The sequence below is a fragment of the Pristiophorus japonicus genome, chromosome 3, assembly GCF_044704955.1.
Source record: "Pristiophorus japonicus isolate sPriJap1 chromosome 3, sPriJap1.hap1, whole genome shotgun sequence".
Classification (NCBI taxonomy): Eukaryota; Metazoa; Chordata; class Chondrichthyes; family Pristiophoridae; genus Pristiophorus; species Pristiophorus japonicus.
This window is the reverse complement of record NC_091979.1, coordinates 40,849,122-40,866,952: the sequence shown is the minus strand read 5'-3', so window position 1 is coordinate 40,866,952 and position 17,831 is coordinate 40,849,122. Positions and strand designations below refer to the sequence as shown.

The 17,831-nt window shown below is 45.6% G+C and overlaps 1 protein-coding gene across 1 annotated transcript in view; it reads left to right on the top strand.

Annotated features, from left to right (window-relative positions):
- The window catches only part of tfcp2l1 (transcription factor CP2-like 1), a 90,898-nt gene extending 73,768 nt beyond the window's left edge, over window positions 1-17,130 (top strand). Inside the window, exons 15-17 of the mRNA XM_070873553.1 lie at window positions 12,670-12,857; window positions 15,834-15,996; window positions 17,120-17,130. Of these exons, the coding sequence (XP_070729654.1) occupies window positions 12,670-12,857; window positions 15,834-15,996; window positions 17,120-17,130 (362 nt within the window). The remainder of the gene's footprint in view (window positions 1-12,669; window positions 12,858-15,833; window positions 15,997-17,119) is intronic.
- The last annotated feature ends 701 nt before the right edge of the window (window positions 17,131-17,831 follow it).

Below are 17,831 nucleotides of genomic sequence, written 5' to 3'. Positions count from 1 at the left end.
CCTCTTCCAGGTCATCTATGTATATTGTAAACAATTGTGGTCCCAGCACCGATCCCTGTGGCACACCACTAACCACCGATTTCCAACCCGAAAAGGACCCATTTATCCCGACTCTCTGCTTTCTGTTCACCAGCCAATTCTCTATCCATGGTAATACATTTCCTTTGACTCTGCGTACCTTTATCTTCTGCAGTAACCTTTTGTGTGGCACCTTATCGAATGCCTTTTGGAAATCTAAATACACCACATCCATCGGTACACCTCTATCCACCATGCTCGTTATAGCCTCAAAGAATTCCAGTAAATTAGTTAAACATGATTTCCCCTTCATGAATCCATGTTGCGTCTGCTTGATTGCACTATTCCTATCTAGATGTCCCGCTATTTCTTAATGATAGCTTCAAGCATTTTCCCCACTACAGATGTTAAACTAACCGGCCTATAGTTACCTGCCATTTGTCTGCCCCCTTTTTTAAACAGAGGCTTACATTAGCTGCTTTCCAATCCGCTGGTACCTCCCCAGAGTCCAGAGAATTTTGGTAGATTATAACGAATGCATCTGCTATAACTTCCGTCATCTCTTTTAATACCCTGGGATGCATTTCATCAGGACCAGGGGACTTATCTACCTTCAGTCCCATTAGCCTGTCCAGCACCACCTCCCTAGTGATAGTGATTATCTCAAGGTCCTCCCCACATTCCTCTGACCAGCAATTTTTGGCATGGTTTTTGTGTCTTCCACTGTGAAGACCGAAGCAAAATAATTGTTTAAGGTCTCAGCCATTTCCACATTTCCCATTATTAAATCCCCCTTCTCATCTTCTAAGGGACCAACATTTACTTTAGTCACTCTTTTCCGTTTTATATATCTGTAAAAGCTTTTACTATCTGTTTTTATGTTTTGCGCAAGTTTACCTTCGTAATCTATCTTTCCTTTCTTTATTGCTTTCTTCGTCATTCTTTGCTGTTGTTTAAAATTTTCCCAATCTTCTAGTTTCCCATTAACTTTGGCCACCTTATACGCATTGGTTTTTAATTTGATACTTTCCTTTATTTCCTTGGTTATCCATGGCTGGTTATCCCTTCTCTTACTGCTCTCCTTTTTCACTGGAATATATTTTTGTTGAGCAGTATGAAAGAGCTCCTTAAAAGTCCTCCACTGTTCCTCAATTGTGCCACCGTTTAGTCTGTGTTTCTAGTCTGCTTTAGCCAACTCTGCCCTCATCCCACTGTAGTCCCCTTTGTTTAAGCATAGTATGCTCGTTTGAGACACTACTTCCTCACCCTCAATCTGTATTACAAATTCAACCATACTGTGATCACTCATTCCGAGAGGATCTTTTACTAGGAGATCGTTTATTATACCTGTCTCATTACACAGGACCAGATCTAAGATAGCTTGCTCCCTTGTAGGTTCTGTAACATACTGTTCTAAGAAACAATCCCGTATGCATTCTATGCAATCCCGTATGCATTCCTCCTCCAGGCTACCCCGTGCGATTTGATAAATGGAGATCTATTGAAAGAAGGTAAGGCTTCAAATCCCCACATAGCAATAAATTACCTGCAGTTCTGTGGTAAATTGTCTGTAGGAAACCTGCAGGATTTGCTTCATTTCTTTTCTTTTCAGTTTAACCGTGAGCATGTATTGTCATTAACACTGCATTTTGGAATACTGCTTTGTCGTAGTTTTGGGGTGTGACCTTTGTATCGAAATAATTGAATGCAGTGAAGTTTCAGGCTAATTTCCAGCTTTGTTGTCGTATTTGTATTCTCTTAATCTGGGTATGTGTTTTTTTTTTGAGTTGGTGTAATGCTTTGTATCATTTTTGCAGCATTATTTTACGTGCCTTAAAAAATGTTTTTGTACTAGTACGAATGTAAATGTAGCGAATTATATCATTGTCTTCATGGCGGGCGAGGTTACCACTGTTAATAAAGTTTTTGACTAACCTCCTGGGGTCTCTTTCACTGTTGTAGCAGTCATTGGGTGAATATGCACAATAATGTATAAATTCGGCAGGATTGAGGAGGGTAAAGCGGGGGGGAGGGTGGTTGGATCAAGAACGTTGAGTAAAGATGAATATTGTTACTTTTTTTTAAACATGAAAGCATTTTTTTGCACCGGCTATTGTACACTTCAGCTCAGAAGTGGAAAGTGCTCTGTACCTGCAGGCCTGTACGCTAGTCAACAAAACACAAATAAATTTACCTTTTATAACAAGACTTCTGTCGAGCTTTCATTTTTTTTAATACACATACACCAACTTCTACTTTTGGAATTAAAAAAAAAAGTTAAATACAAGAAAGAAATTGCATTTATATCGCGCTTTTTACGACATCCCAAAGCTCTACGGCCAATGAAGCATTTTTGAACTGTCGTCACGTCGGAAATGCGGCAGACAATTTTTTGTGCACAGCAAGTTCCCACGAGCAGCAATGCGATAATGATCAGATAATCTGTTTTTAGTGATGTTGGTTGTGGGATAAATATTGGCCAGGATACTGGGGAGCTCTCCCCTGCTCTTCTTTGAAATAGTGCCATGGGATCTTTTACATCCACCGGAGAGGACCGATGGGGCCTCATTTTAACATTTCATCTGAAAGACGGCACTTCCGACAGTACAGCACTCCCTCAGTATTGCATTGAAGTCTCAATCTAGATTTGATGCTCAAGTCTCTGGAGTGGGACTTGAACCCATAACTTTCTGACTCAAAGCCGAGAGTGCTACCCACTGAGCCACAGCTGACACTTTTAATGATTTCATTTCATTTAAAACCAACATATCCCAGAAACCAATTAAAAAAAATACTTGGAATAAGAGAAGGCAAGGAAAGTGAGTTTGTGAGAAGTTGAGTGGGACTTTCCTGGCCCTCCCAGGCAATGAATACACCACTGCTGAAGATTGGAGTGACTTGAAGATTAATCCACCTCCTGATGGTGTATGGGTCAATTGCATAGATTACTACTGATAAGGCCAATTTCCCCACTTTTTACAATGGCCTGCAACATTTTTATCAAACAGGACAACCTTATGTCACTACGCTACAGAAGAAAATTAATGTCCATACATGCTCCAGTGGATGATTTTAAAAAATCTTGGTCATTTGATTCCATTTCTTCCTCATCTCTCCTGAAGCTGTTGAATCCTTGTTGGTTCTAAGGGTGCCAGTCATCCTCTGGACCTGGCCTAAATGGTTTGTATTTGTGTGTAAACAAGCTATTAGCTAAGCCTGATGGCCAGACATGCAACAAGGGGTCACTAAACGGCAATCAGGAGACAGTTCTTTCCTCTCCACCCCAGGGCAACTGAGGAAAATTGTAGCAGTTCACTACACCCGAGCTGGGCTCAGTTAACATAGCAGTAATCAGGAATTATAATGAAAGAAAGACTTGCATTTCTATAGCGCCTTTCATGACCACCGAACATCTCAAAGCACTTTACAGCCAATGAAGTACTTTTGCCGTGTAGTCACTGGTGTAATGTGGGAAATGCGGCAGTCAACTTATGCACAGCAAAGTCCCACAAACAGCAATGTGATAATGACTAGATAATTTTTTGTTGTGCTGTTGATTGAGAGATAAATATTGACTAGGGATAACTCTCCTGCTCTTCTTTAAAATAGCACTACGGGATCTTTCACATACACCTGAGAGAGCAGTTGGGGCCTCGATTTAATGTCTCATCCAAAATACAGCACCTCCAACAGTGCAGCACTCCCTCAGCACTGCACTGGAGTGTCAGCCTGGAGAGGGACTTGAACCCACAACCTTCAGACTCAGAGGCGAGAGTGCTACCCACTGAGCCACAGCTGACACTTTTCTCATTTATGTGACTCAACTACCCACTGATCAAACTGTCCGAAGTATCAAAGAAACATAGGAAAAATGTGCCATTCGGCCTTTCGAGCCTGCACCACCATTCAATATGATCATGGCTGATCATGCAATTTCAGTACCCCATTCCTGCTTTCTCTCCATACCCCTTGATCCCTTTAGCCGTAAGGGCCACATCTAACTCCCTTTTGAATATATCTAACGAACTGGCCTCAACAACTTTCTGTGGTCACAATTCACGGTACCTATCTCACCAGATGTTTAAACTGCAATGTCAGCTTCTCTGCTGAGTGCAAAACCTGTACTGGAGCCATTTGGCAGATAAATACAATAGGCAATAGAGGCCTAGAGTTAATCACCGTGCAAGCTCTTTAATGTTGGGAGCCGTGCCCCAGTCGAATTCTTTTAACACCTGAGTGTCTTGTGACCAAAATACTTCGCCACGTTTTCTGCATTTTGTTAAATCTCCTACACCCTGTGAAGAGTCTGAAATTTCTCACTTTAGTTCCACTCCCCCTGTAACAAACAAAAGAATATTTATGTTTGTGCAGTGTGCAGACTTCCAAATCAGGGACATTAATCTGAATTTTGTACAATAACACTCTGGAAAAGCGTTCAAATGTGTGTAAATCACATCTGCCTGAATTTACTCGATCATTTACCCTCAAAGTGGCCTTTGCGCCGTTCCTGTGCTGTGATTTAGGCACAAGTTTCCAGGAAATTCTGCCCCAGAGTGTTAGGAGGAGGTCTTCCAGAAGATAAATAATAATATATCATCAGCAGCCACTAATTTTATAGTCACTCCTCAGCAATGAATAATTAAGTTTTACTTGCTTTCTCCTAAATACGCCAATCTATGATATCCACATTAGGATGTTTCAGTTTCATATTGTTGCTGACATAATCATACTGTGGACGATTTTCACCAGAGACATTAGGCGTTAAAGAGCCTTTGTGTCGGCCAAGATGGGTCTTGAGCTGCAACGTAGGTTTAACCCGCAATTAGCGCAAGTCACCTTCTTGCTAAAGGAATTGAAGCACACGCTAGGAACAGCCACGTGAAGGATCATTAAGGGTCTAATTGGCAATTAAATTGCCTGCTAGTGCTCATTAAAAAGGCTGCATGGCAATTTAGTGACTAGCGATTTAACTAACGCCCACTCCTAACAACGACCAGTTGAATAGGAGCAAACAAGTTGTTGGTGAGGACTTCAAGCGCTACTTAAAGGCATGCTCAGCTCTCACTGTTCACTTGCTCCTTGAGGTTTGAAGAGGACTTTTGAGACTTTCAGGGATAGTTTGTCACGTCTTTTCCAACACTCTACCAATATTTATTCCAGAAATTCTCTGTGCACTTCATATAAAGAGAGTGAGCGCTGTGCTCTTCTATCTTATTGGAGACAGTATAGGTTCAATTTTCGCCTCCAGTGGGCGCCGTTTTTTTGGCATCTACTGATTTTTTTTTTGAGCAATTTCGATTTTGCAACTTTCCTCAAAGTTGGTACGCCGGAGGCAAATGTCAGCGCTGGATTTTTAGTACGCCAGATTTTTTTGCCGCAAGTCTGGGTGAAAACTGGTTTCCGCACCGTTTTTGGCCATTTATGCGATTTTCCCCAACACCGATTTTTTTTTTAAGGATGGCACAGAGTACTGATCAGAAAAACCATATGTTAAGTTAAAGAAATCGGTGCTCAGGTCTGTATCGGAGCTGTTTCTTTGCAGTTTAGTTCATAAAGATCGTTTCTAATGATCATGTTTAAGTTCCTTGCGTCCCTTTACATTAAAGATTACTTGTTCTGGCGTTTGGCCCCGCTCCCGGTCCCGCTGCAATCCCGCGCCGAAAGGACCCCGCTTCCGGTACTCCTTCAATCCCGGGCCGATTGGGCCCCCCCCTCCCGGTCCCACTTCAATCCCGGGCTGATTGGCCCCCCCCGTTTCAATCTCGGGAAATCCTCCCTCCCCCCCGTCGCTGCAAGCCCTGGTGTGGAACTTCAACTCGCAGATAGGCGGAGCATCAGCCCTCAGTGTGTCTCTTGTTACACTGGCAACCTCCCTCAGTGTGTGTCTCGTTACTCTGGCAACCTCGGCTTTTGCTGCAGACTTGAAGCTCCACCCCCCAGATTTAACTTCGGGTTCCGCAGCACCAAAATGAAATTTTACTTTGGCGAAAGTTCCAACGTTTTTTTCGGCACAATCGGGCACAAAAACAAATCGGCCATTAATCCTCCTGGGTGCCAAAAATCGGCAAAGAGGAAAATTGAGCCCAATGGGAGTCATCAGGAGAAAGGGAGTGCTAGGGATGCCAATTGATCTGGAAGAGGAAAGGGAAGATGGCATAGCACCAGATGCTGCAGGAGAGAGGGACAGGAGTGCAAGGTAGACTCCTTACCCCCCCCCTCATCCCCCCCAATTGCAGATGCAGGGCCTCCTCCTCTGGGCCTCCTCTACCAGAATCTGCCCGACAAACCTGTGCTCTCTCCCTCAGTCCCTGAGCCATCCTGAAATGTGCCGTTTTGTGTCAACCAGCACACGTCACACCTTCAGTGGAAGTGGGTACTCAGAAGCCACATATACTGCTTCACGCAAATTGGTTCTAATTAGCACTTGAGTGCTATACCTCCAGGCAGGTTCAAATCATGGTAATCAGCAATTAGCTCCAAAACCAGCGTGCTATAACCAAACTTTCAAACAGGCGTTATTAGCACAGCATACACTGTGCCTGTTTTCACCCTTCCACCAAAATTACCGGACACCATCTTTTCATTCAGACAAAAACAAAATTATCCCAACTATGCACATTGTGGTTAATGTTAAATCTCCATGTTAATAATTAACGTGATCTTACAAACCATTCCACTCTGAGAAATCTGCTTTGGAGAATGTGTTTTTAATTATAAATCTGTGTTAATATGTAATGAAATAACCCTGTGCTATAAGTTATTACATTCTGAAAGACTCTACTTACAACAAACCTATCTAACATGCATGTATACGCTTTTTTTGTTTTCTATAGGAAAGTTTGTTTGATAGCTCATTATACATTCTTAATGTTGACAGTCAATCAATTCTACATGTTTTATAATCAGATATTCATTCCATACAATTCATTGTATTTAACTCAATTTTCTGTGATTTTTTTCATTTATTCATTCACTGGGTGTGGCATCGCTGGCAAGGCCAGCCTTTATTGCCTATCCCTGTGTGCCATTGAGAAGGTGTTGGTGAGCCGCCGCCTTGAACCGCTGCAATCCATGTGGTGAATGTACTCCTAAAGTGCTGTTAGGAAGTTCCAGGATTTTGACTCCGCGACGATGAAGAAACGGTAATATATTTCCAAAACAGGATGGAGGGGAACTTGGAGGTGCCTCGAATTCAAAATTATCATCCTTGTTTTCCAATCCTCCATGGCCTCGCCTCTCCCTATCTCTGTAATCTCCTCAAGCCCTACAATCCCCCGAGATGTCTGTGCTCCTCTAATTCTGCCCTCTTGAGCACCCCTGGTGGATCAACCATTGTTGGCCGTGCCTTCTGTTGCCTTGACCCCCAAGCTCTGGAACTCCCTGGCTAAAACCCTCTGCCTCTCTACCTCTCTTTCCTCCTTCACGATATTCCTTAAAACCTGCCTCTTTGACGAAGTTTTTGGTCACCTGTCTAATTTCTCCTTCTGGGGCTCAGTGTAAAATGTTTTGTCTCATAATACTCCTGTGAAACGCCTTGGGACATCTCACTACGTTAAAGGTGCTATATAAATACAAGTTGTTGCTATTGCTGGTGTTCCCATATACCTGCTGCTCTTGTTCTTGTGCACAACATCTTATCATATCACGGAGGGTAGGGTGGGGGAGGGATATGCCTTGATAAATAGCCTGCTTTGAGGACAGCTGTGTGCTGTTAATGTGCTTCTGCGTTTACTCTAGACCGTCCTTTTCAAGTCACAAATGAATCCAAATGGGCACATTCTGAGGTCAAGTGGCAGCTAATTGCTGTTGCTGAGGGAAGCTTGTCTCCAGTTTAGCAGTTGCTCATAATACCCAGCATCCTCCCCCTTGGAAGGAAAAGGATCAGCAGACACGACTGGAAGTTTTTCTAACATTATCCACTGTAACTTGTTTCCGTTATGAGATGATATTGGAGACAATCAAGTGCAATTAAGATGCAGACTTGGGGCTACACTTTTGGACATGACACTTTTTGGTGTGACAAATGCACCAGCTGTAAAACCTTTATGTAACGGGACTATAGGTAAAAGTTAAGTTGCTAACGATGTCTGCCATCAGTTTTATTTACACTTGTGACTTCTCCCAACAATATGTGCAGGATATTCATAAAATGATTTGTGTTACAAAAGCAAAATACTGTGGATGCTGGAATCTGAAATAAAAACAGAAAATGCTGGAAATACTCAGCAGGTCAGGCAGCATCTGTGGAGAGAGAAACAGAGTTAACGTTTCAGGTCGATGATCCTTCGTCAAATGTTTGTATTGTTGGGATTACCTTTTGGCTTTGAGATTGCCTCATTTTAGGCCTCAGATGTTGGAGTAAAAATCCTCCGAGAAGTTGAGCACTATGCAGAGTGTGATGTACTACAAAGATCTGGCAGATAGTCTGAAAGCTGCAAAATGTCACAACAGTTGATGTATCGGTGTCTTTGTTTCAAATTCCAAATGGTTCTTTCAATGGTCGACTAACCAGGATGATCTGCTTTCCAATTTATTTGGCAAGGGAATCTGAACAAGATCTCGTGAACTGTGCCTGTGAATGATAATGTCTCCTAGCCTCGAAATCCCAAGATATGTTACTGTGTCCTTAAACGTGTCATAGTCTCTTAGTCCTGTGTACAGCTATCCTGCAACACTTACAACACTGCTGTGAAGCACCTTGGGATGTTTTACTACGTTAAAGGCGCCATGTAAATAAAAGTTGTTGTTGTTGGTGCGACGCCCTGTTTGAATCCCTCAATTCCAGCTATTTCCCCTGCAACAGCATTAAAATGACTCTGAACAAAATCATGAATGACATTCTCTGTAACTGTGACCATGGTGCATTTTCCAGCCTCATCCTCCTAAACCTCCCTGCAACCTTTGACATGGTCAAGCACACCATCCTCCTCACCTCCAACACACCTCCTCTGCAGTCCAGCTCTATAGGACTGTCCTCATTTGGTTCTGTATTAGCTATTCAATTATAGCCAAAGCAATGGCTTCTCTTCTGATCCTCACACCATCGCCTCTGGAGTCCTGCAAGGTTTCAGCCTTGGCCCTCTTCTCCTCCTCATGCTATTCTTTGGTGCTATGACCTGCAGATGCAGGGTCAATGATGCAGGCTCTATCCCACCACTATCTCCTTGCTGTCATGCTGCTTATCCAACATCTAGTTTTGGATCATAAAATCATAGAATAGAATAGCGCAGAAGGAGGCCATTCGACCCATCAAGTCTGCATCGGCTCTTTCAAAGAGCAATCCAGGTAGTCACACCCTCCCGCTTTTTCCCCATATCCCTGCAATTCTTTCTCCTACAAGTATTTATCCAATTCCCTTTTGAAAGCTACTATTCAATCCGTATTCACCACCCCATCAGGTAGTGCATTCCAAACCCTAACCACTCGTTGGGTAAAAAGGTTTTTCCTCATGTCGCCTCTGGTTCTTTTGCCAATCACCTTCAATCTGTGCCCTCTGGTTATCGACCCTTCAGCCTTTGGAAACACTTCTCTTTATTTACTCTGTCGAAAACCTTCATGATTTTAAACTCCTCTATCAAATCGCCCCTTAGCCTTCTCTGCTCTAAGGAGAACAACCCCAGCTTCTCCAATCTATCCACGTAACTGTATTCCCTCATCCCTGAAACCATTCGAGTAAATGACTTCTGTGCCCTCCCCAAAGTCGTCAGATCAGCCATGATCTTATTGAATGGCGGAGCAGACTCAAGGGGCCAAATGGCCTACTCCTGCTCCTATTTCTTATGTTCTTATGTTCTAAAGTGCAGTGCCCAGAATTGGACACAATACTCCAGTTGGGGCCAAACTAATGTTTTATATAGATTTAGCATAACTTCCTGCATTTTGTACTCTCTGCTTCTATTTATGCTTTATTAACTGCCGTGTTAACCTGTCCTGCCACTTTGGAATATTTCTGCACAAATACCCCCAGGTCTCTCTGTTCCTCCTATAAAAATTGTACTATTTAGCTTGAATTTTCTTTCCTCATTCTTCCTACCAAAATGTATCACATCACACATTTCTGCATTGAATTTCATCTGCCATGTGTCCACCCATTCCACCAACCTGTCTATATCTTCTTGCAGTTTATTACTAACTGCCTCACTGTTTTAATACACTTCCAAGTCTTGTGTCATCTGCAAATTTTGAAATTGTGCCATTTACCCCCAAGTCTAAGTCCAAACTATTCTAGCACTGTCCATTTGCCCCTCTTATTAACTTTTTCATGTATCCTCTGTGCTTTTTATATTCAGCCTGATTCTCCCTTGTATCATCAAGCTGACATCTGTCATGCACTCCATTTTTCTGCTCCATCTTACTCTCTAACTCCTTTGTCATCCAGGGAGCTCTGGCTTTGGTTGTCCTCCCTTTCCCTCTTGTGGGAATGTACCTAGACTGTACCACAACCATCTCTTTAAAGGCCGCCCATTGCTCCAGTACATTTCTGCCTGCCAGTCTTTGACTCCAATTTACCCAGGCCAGACCCCTCCTCGATTTCCTGAAATTAGCCTCCCTCCGGTTAAGTATTTTTATTCTAGATTGCTCCTTGCCTATAACTAATCTAAACCTTATGGTACTATGATCACTATTCCCAAGATGCTCCCCCACTATGATATTATCCACTTGATCCACTTCATTTTCCAGGACCAGATCCAACAATGCCTTCTTCCTCATTGGGCAGGAAACATACTGATCATGAAAGTTCTCCTGAAAACACATGAGAAATTCCTCCCCTTCTCTGCCCTTAAAACAATCACTGCCCTATACAATATTGGGGTAGTTAAACTCTCCCATTATCACTACTCTATAGTTCATCACCTCTCAGAAATATCCTTGCAAATCTACTCCTCTATCTCCTCCCGCTATAAAACACATCAAGTAGCATAATGGCTTCCCTATTGTTTCTTAACTCTAACCAAATAGACTCTGTCTCTGATCCCTCGAGGACATTCTCTCTTTCTAGCACTGTAAAATTTTCCTTAAACAAAACTGCTACCATACCTCCTTTTTTTCCTTCCCTAACTTTTCTCAATACCTTGAATCCAGGAATATTAAGCATTCACTCTGTTGTGTATGAATAACATAAGTATATACTCTGTACACTCAATGTACATAAGACTACTGGATGTATCTTCACACTGTAAACACTATGCCTGTACCACCAGAGGGTACAACTGGCGGAGACCTAGGGGGTCACCTGAACACTACAGGTATCCAGGTATAAAAGGGAGCTCACCATGCTGTACCCTCACTCAAGAGCTGCAATAAATGGACTAAGACAACAGTACCTCGTGAAGTCATTACTAGAGTGCTTACAGACACAATAACTGGCGATGAGATTATGAATTTCCACGCGAAAAATGGCTAACCTTGGCAACTTTCAACAATTCGCCAATGGGGAAGATTGGGAGGCCTTTTTGGAAGGGCTCAAACACTTTTTCATTACGAATGACCTGGCGGGAGACACACCGACCTCGCTGATGAGCGCGGAAATATCCTGCTCAGCAGTTGTGGACCCACCGTCTATGGCCTCGTCAGGGACTTACTAGCCCCAGAGAAGGCAACAAACAAAACCTATGCGGAGCTCATAACAATGATACAGGAACAGCTCAAACCTAAAGAGAGTATCCTCACAACCAGACACGGGTTCTACACACACTGGCGGCCCGAAGGCCAAGAAATGGCAAAATATGCCGCAGACCTCAGACGATTGGCTGCACCGTGTGATTTTGGCGACCACCTCACCGAAGCACTGAGGGACATCTTCGCAATTGGCCACGAGGGCCTTCTCCACAGGCTGCTTTCAGCGGACACCACGGTCACCCTGCAGAAGGCAATTAATGTCAGCTAGGCGTTCATGGCCTCAGTCTGCGATTTCAAGTGGATGATGACTCACTCCCAGGACTCTAACCCGACAAGTACTGTGAACCGACTGTCGCCTTTTAGAGGCAAGGCTGCTGCAAGTGCTCTCTCTCAGGGTAGAGAGAACAGATCCCCGAGTCCCACAACCCTGAATCCGCCACATGGAGCCAACCGGCCAGCTCCATGCTGACGCTGTGGAGGAAATCACAGGGCCCACCAGAGCCGCTACAAAGACTATACTTGCAAAGGCTGTAACACGAAGGGCCATCTCCAGCGAATGTACAAGAGAAATTTTACTCACTGAGTCGTTGAAGAGTTGGCTGATGATCCGGACTCCAGCACTGATGAAGAGGAAGAGAGAGTCCATGAGGCAGCTCAGCCCCACGAAGAAGTGGATGGAGTGTTTACCTGCTCCGCCGAGAGTTCTCCATTGAAAATTGAAGTTGAAATCACGGTGTTCCAGTCACGATGGAGGTGGACACAGGGGCGAGCTGATCGCTGATGAATCAGGTGGCCTTTGAGAAACTCTGGGACAATCCAATCGAACGACCTAAAATGATCCCGATCCAAGTGAAGCTGCTCACCTACACAAACGACACCATCCCAGTCGTTGGCAGCGTGGATGTCCAGGTGTCCCATGGCGGCGCGATGCACAAGTTACCTTTGTGGATTGTTGCTGGTGATGGTCCAACGCTGCTAGGAAGAAGATGGATGAAACAAATCCAAATCTGTTGGAGCTGGGAAAACCTCCAGGCCTCGACGTCCTACGCGGCCCCAAATTTGGATCCAGCACAACACCTGAAAATCTAATCGTCCAACTCGACTGTGTGGAGATGACACAGACCGCTCAACCCAACAGTGAGATGATCCAGCCCAAACGATCCGACCTCACCTTCCGGGCTCCAGTAGCAGGATTCCGAGGAAGAAAATTGGTGCAGAAGGTAACTCCCCTGTTCCGTGGCAGAACCTGGGGAGAAAAGGATCACCGCAGCCTACCTCGTGGAGAGAAAGGAGATGGCGCCCGCACCACGAGGTGAAGCGCCTGAAGTAAAGATGGCGGCGGCCAGATCACGAGGGGCAGTGTGAGGGAGCAACACACGATGCCGAGCAATGAACCGGATTGGAGTAAAGATTGCAAGGCCCGCTTAAAGGAGACAGGCAACCCAGAACAATTAAAGGGACCGTTCCACTCTTTGTACAACGATGTCGTAATACACATATAAATTATGTAATTGACATGCGAGTATGTAAAGGCAACTAACAGTGTTGAGATGGGCGATAGCGGTCGGAGCCAATGTATTATAACAATAAATGAAGTAATGATGTGCGATGCTGGGTTCTACATGTATGCTGACAAAACCAAGGGTAACCTCCTGTCAGAAGCACCCAGGTCCAGCGGGCTACCCGATCATGTAGCCTGCACCTCCGGGACCAATGTGATGCATCAGGGAGTGTGGCCACACACAGAGGGCGCATACCAACTGCAGGGCCAGCGATCAGCGGACGGCAAAGGCACCACTACTGGCACCCTGCCCCAGATCGGCTCTACCTCTCTGGCCACCAGGGCCAGTACTGGGAGCAAGAGGCTAGCACCTTCCAGCCCTCCCAACAGGACCTGGGATGACCAGGCACCCACTACTGCTGAAGGGCAGCAGGGAAACATTGCAGCCCTCAAAGGAGGACAGGGAGGCCACACATTCCTGTGACTCTGCCCACCACTAGGCAACGGCAAAGGCCCTGAGGCTCAGCCAGGTGAGCGATCCGAGCCCACCCAGCTGGCAGGGGGCGCATCGCCGCCATCAGACAACCTGGACATAGTCCGGATGCTCTGAAACTAGCGTCCTCATGCACCTGCACCTACACCCCAGGGGCAAGACTGTGATACCACGGATGTACCTTACCTGTAAAATGCACTTGTTCCACCACTGCAGAACCCAAGCAGTGATGTAATTAATCCTATGGTTTTTTTTTGTTCTTTCCTTCTGTACATGTATGCACATGCAGGTGTTGAGCCACACACATGGTCTATGTATGGGGGGGCGGAGAAATGGATGTATGTAGCCATGGACACGCATGGATCACACCCAGAACACCCATTCAACCCCCACTTCAACCTCCAACCGTCCACTGCTGACCATTTCCCAATGTTGTGGCAATAAGGGCTTGGGGGTCTACAGGGAGAGAGCCAAGCCAAAGCATAGACAAGTTGCAAGGGCTTTGGGCACTCAAATCTAGGGCTAGAGCACAGTGCAAAGGCCAGTGGCACAAGACTTAGGGGGGGGGTGATGTTGTGTATATGTAACATAAGTATATACTCTGTACATTCAATGTACAGTTACTGGTTGTATCTTCATACTATATACACTATGCCTGTACCACCAGAGGGTGCAACTGGTGGAGACCTAGGGGTCACCTGTACATGATAGATAACCAGGTATAAAAGGGAGCTCACCATGCTGTACCCTCACTCAGGAGCTGCAATAAATGGACTAAGGTCACCACAGTTCAAGTACAATACCTTACCTCGTGGAGTCATTACTAGAGTGCTTACAGACACAATACGCTCCTCCCCTTTTTTTTGAGCCACCACATCATATTCCCACGTGAGCTCACCGATGATCCACAATTTCCTCCAGCTAAAGACTAGGAACTCTGAAGCCATTGTCTTTGGCCTGTACCAGTGTCAGCTGTGGCTCAGTGGGTAGCACTCTCGCCTCTGAGCTGCTAAAATCTACGCTGACACTTAAATGCAGTCTTTTGGATGAGATGTTAAACCTGTTCTCTCAGGTGGATGCAAAAGATCCCACGTCACTATTTCGAAGAAGAGCAGGGGAGTTATCCCCAATGTCCTGGCCAATATTTATGCCTCAATCAACATCACAAAGAACAGGTTATCTGGTCACTATCACATTGCTGTTTGTGGGAACTTGCTTGTGTGCAAATTAACGTACGCGTTTCCTACATTACAACAGTGACCACACTCCAAAAAGTACTTCATTGGCTGTAAAGTGCTTTGAGACGTCCGGTTGTCATGAAAGGTGCTATATAAATCCAAGTCTTTCTTTCTTTTACCACAAGCTCTGGTCCCTTGCCCCAATTTCCACCCTCCTCTCTAGCCTGAACCAGACGGTTCATAACCTTGGTGTGCTATTCAATCCTGAGCTGAGTTTCTGACAGCATATCCTCTCCACCACAAAGACCACCTGTGTAACATTGCCCACCTCCACTACCTGAGACCACCCACTGCTGAAACCCAGACAACGGTCCCAATGTTTTCCTTGCCAGGCTACTATCCAACATCCATCATAACTTCCAGCTCTTCTAAAACTCTGCTGCTTGTATCCTATCCTGCACCAATTCCTGTTCGCCCATCACCCTTTCTCCCTTCACTAACCTACATTGGCTCCCAGTCCCCCAATGCCTCAAGTTTAAAATTTGGGACAATAAGTTTTGCGGGAGCGCAAAAGTATTGCCGGGCGCTACTCAATTCTAGCAGTTGGAAACTTCCGGTTAAGAGCTCCAGGAGGGAAATGGAATGCTATATCAAGTGCTACCACTTCTCTTGGAGCGCTAAACCAGGCAGGAGGGACGGTAGCGGCAGAGCGCTGCACCATGTCCAGTGCAGCACTGCCGGGATCGGAGGCTCCTTCCCTCCCTCAAAGGGAAGGGCCGTTGCTGCAGGCTCCCATGATCGCTGATGGCAGGCGCGATCCGCTACGATCAGCCCCAAGCTCTCTAACAGAGTGCAGGGCTGATCAATCGAAACGGAAGGAAAGGTAAAATAAATGTTCAGAGGGTTCATAAAAGATTTTTCATCTACCTCACCGGCAATCCCTTTAACTACCACTCCTCAAGCGGCCAGCCTACCTTACAACGCTTCCTGCAGCTGCCGGTGTTAACGCCCGGCGGTGTTGCAGGGGGTGGAACCGAAGTTCGCATCCGGGGTGGTACTGGGGTGCTGCGCACCGGATGATGTCACGATGTTCGAGGCGCAGGAGATTGTGGCATTAGGGTTTACCGCCACCATTGACCTGCAAGGCATGTTCGCGGGTGTTGGTACTCTTGCCAGTCGCAGAGCCGGTAACGTTCCGTTATCGCCTCCCGGAGGTGCTTACGGGAGGTGCAAAGGAACCCAATTTCTCCCCCTTGTTCTTGACTTTTAACTCCTTCCATGGTTTCACCTCTCCTTCTCTCTAATACCTCCTCCAGGCGTACAAATCACCATGTACTCTATTTCTCTGACTCAGGCCCCTCCTCCCTTCGCTTTACCACTGGTAGCTATTCCTTCAGTTGTCTTGGTCCCACTCTCTCGAACTTCCTCCCAAACCCCCCCCCCCCCCATTGTCTCCAACAACCTTTACTCCTATAAGACCCTCCTTTAAAATCTACCTCTTTGACCAAGCTTTTAATCACCCCATCTAATCTCTGTTTCTTTGGCTCAATGTCTGTTTATCACACACCACTGTTTCTACGTTAGTGGTTCTATGTAAATGTTGTGGAAAGCTGGCAGAGTTATTTATAAATTCTATGACTTGCTATTCTGCTATGATTTCACACACCTCAAACAGCGGTGCTAGAACACGGGTTCTCAACTGGGGATCAACGACCCCCTTGGGATTTGCGAGAAGGTTGAAAGGGGGCTACTCCACCAGAGGTCAACCAGTTTTAGCACATGACTTTGGGTGGAATTGCCTCACTGCTGCCGCCTGCAGGTGGCGCCCTGAGGGGAGGTCACCGGCCGGGCTTGGGATCCCGCGGGCCTTCGGTGGCAGTAGCGGCGTGTGCCGCCTGAGGGCCGGATCTACTGTGGGAAAACAAAAGACTTGGGGACCGTCACACTTTGCCAGGCCAGCCCGGGGTCTCGGTCCCTGTTTTAAATTGGCGCGGGTGGATCTGAGGGGAAAAAAAACCACACCAATTTCCCCCGCAGGAGCCACGGTGAGGGTACCAAGTGAACGGTGCTGGACAACCCATTGCTGTTTTCCAACCCTTTTCAGTTGGATCACCTTTAAGTACATTGAAGATCAGTCAGAGGGTGGGTGAGGCCTGAGGCCTGGGACCTGAACGTGAGGGCCTCCAGTCGCTGTAAAGAGGGTGGAAAATTATCCCTGTTTCCATTGAGGGGCCGAGGCCTAGTGAACAGAGGTCATAGATTCATATGGGTTATCGGCCTGAAACATTAACTCTGTTTCTCTCTCCACAGATGCTGCCTGACCGGCTGAGTATTTCCAGCATTTTCTGTTTTTAATTTCAGATTCCAGCATTCGCAGTATTTTGCTTTTGTCATAGAATCATAGATGGTTACAGCACGAAAGAAGGCCATTTGACCCGTTGAGCCCGTGCCGGCTCTCTGCAAGACCACTTCAGCTAGTCCCACTCCCCCGTCCTTTCCCAGTAGCCTTGCAAATGTTTTTCCTTACGGTACTTAACCAATTCTCTTTTGAAAGCCACAATTGAATCTGTCTCCACCATCCTTTCAGGCAGTACATTCCAGATCCTAACCACTCGCTGCATAAAACAGTTTTTTCTTATGTCACCTTTGGTTCTTTTGCCAATCACCTTAAACCTGTGTCCTTTGGTTCTCGACCCTTGCATCAATGGGAACAGTTTCTCTCTCTATGTACTCGGTCCAGATCCCTCATGATTTTGAAGAGATCTGCTTGCAACTTTGGCCAAGCACTCTCTATAATCAAATGCTGGAAGTTGTGCAAGAGTGACCCATTGTGACTGATGGCATACCTGAGATCATAGATTCACAACACAGATAATGGCTGGCACAAACTTGCCTTTTACTGCTTGGCAATAGAATGTGTCAAAGCCACTATGCTGATTCAGCACTTTTCAGTGTTTTTTTTTAGAAGGACCAGGCTCTCTTGAATTTGAATTGCCTAAAATAGGTCAAAGAGGTCCAGCTT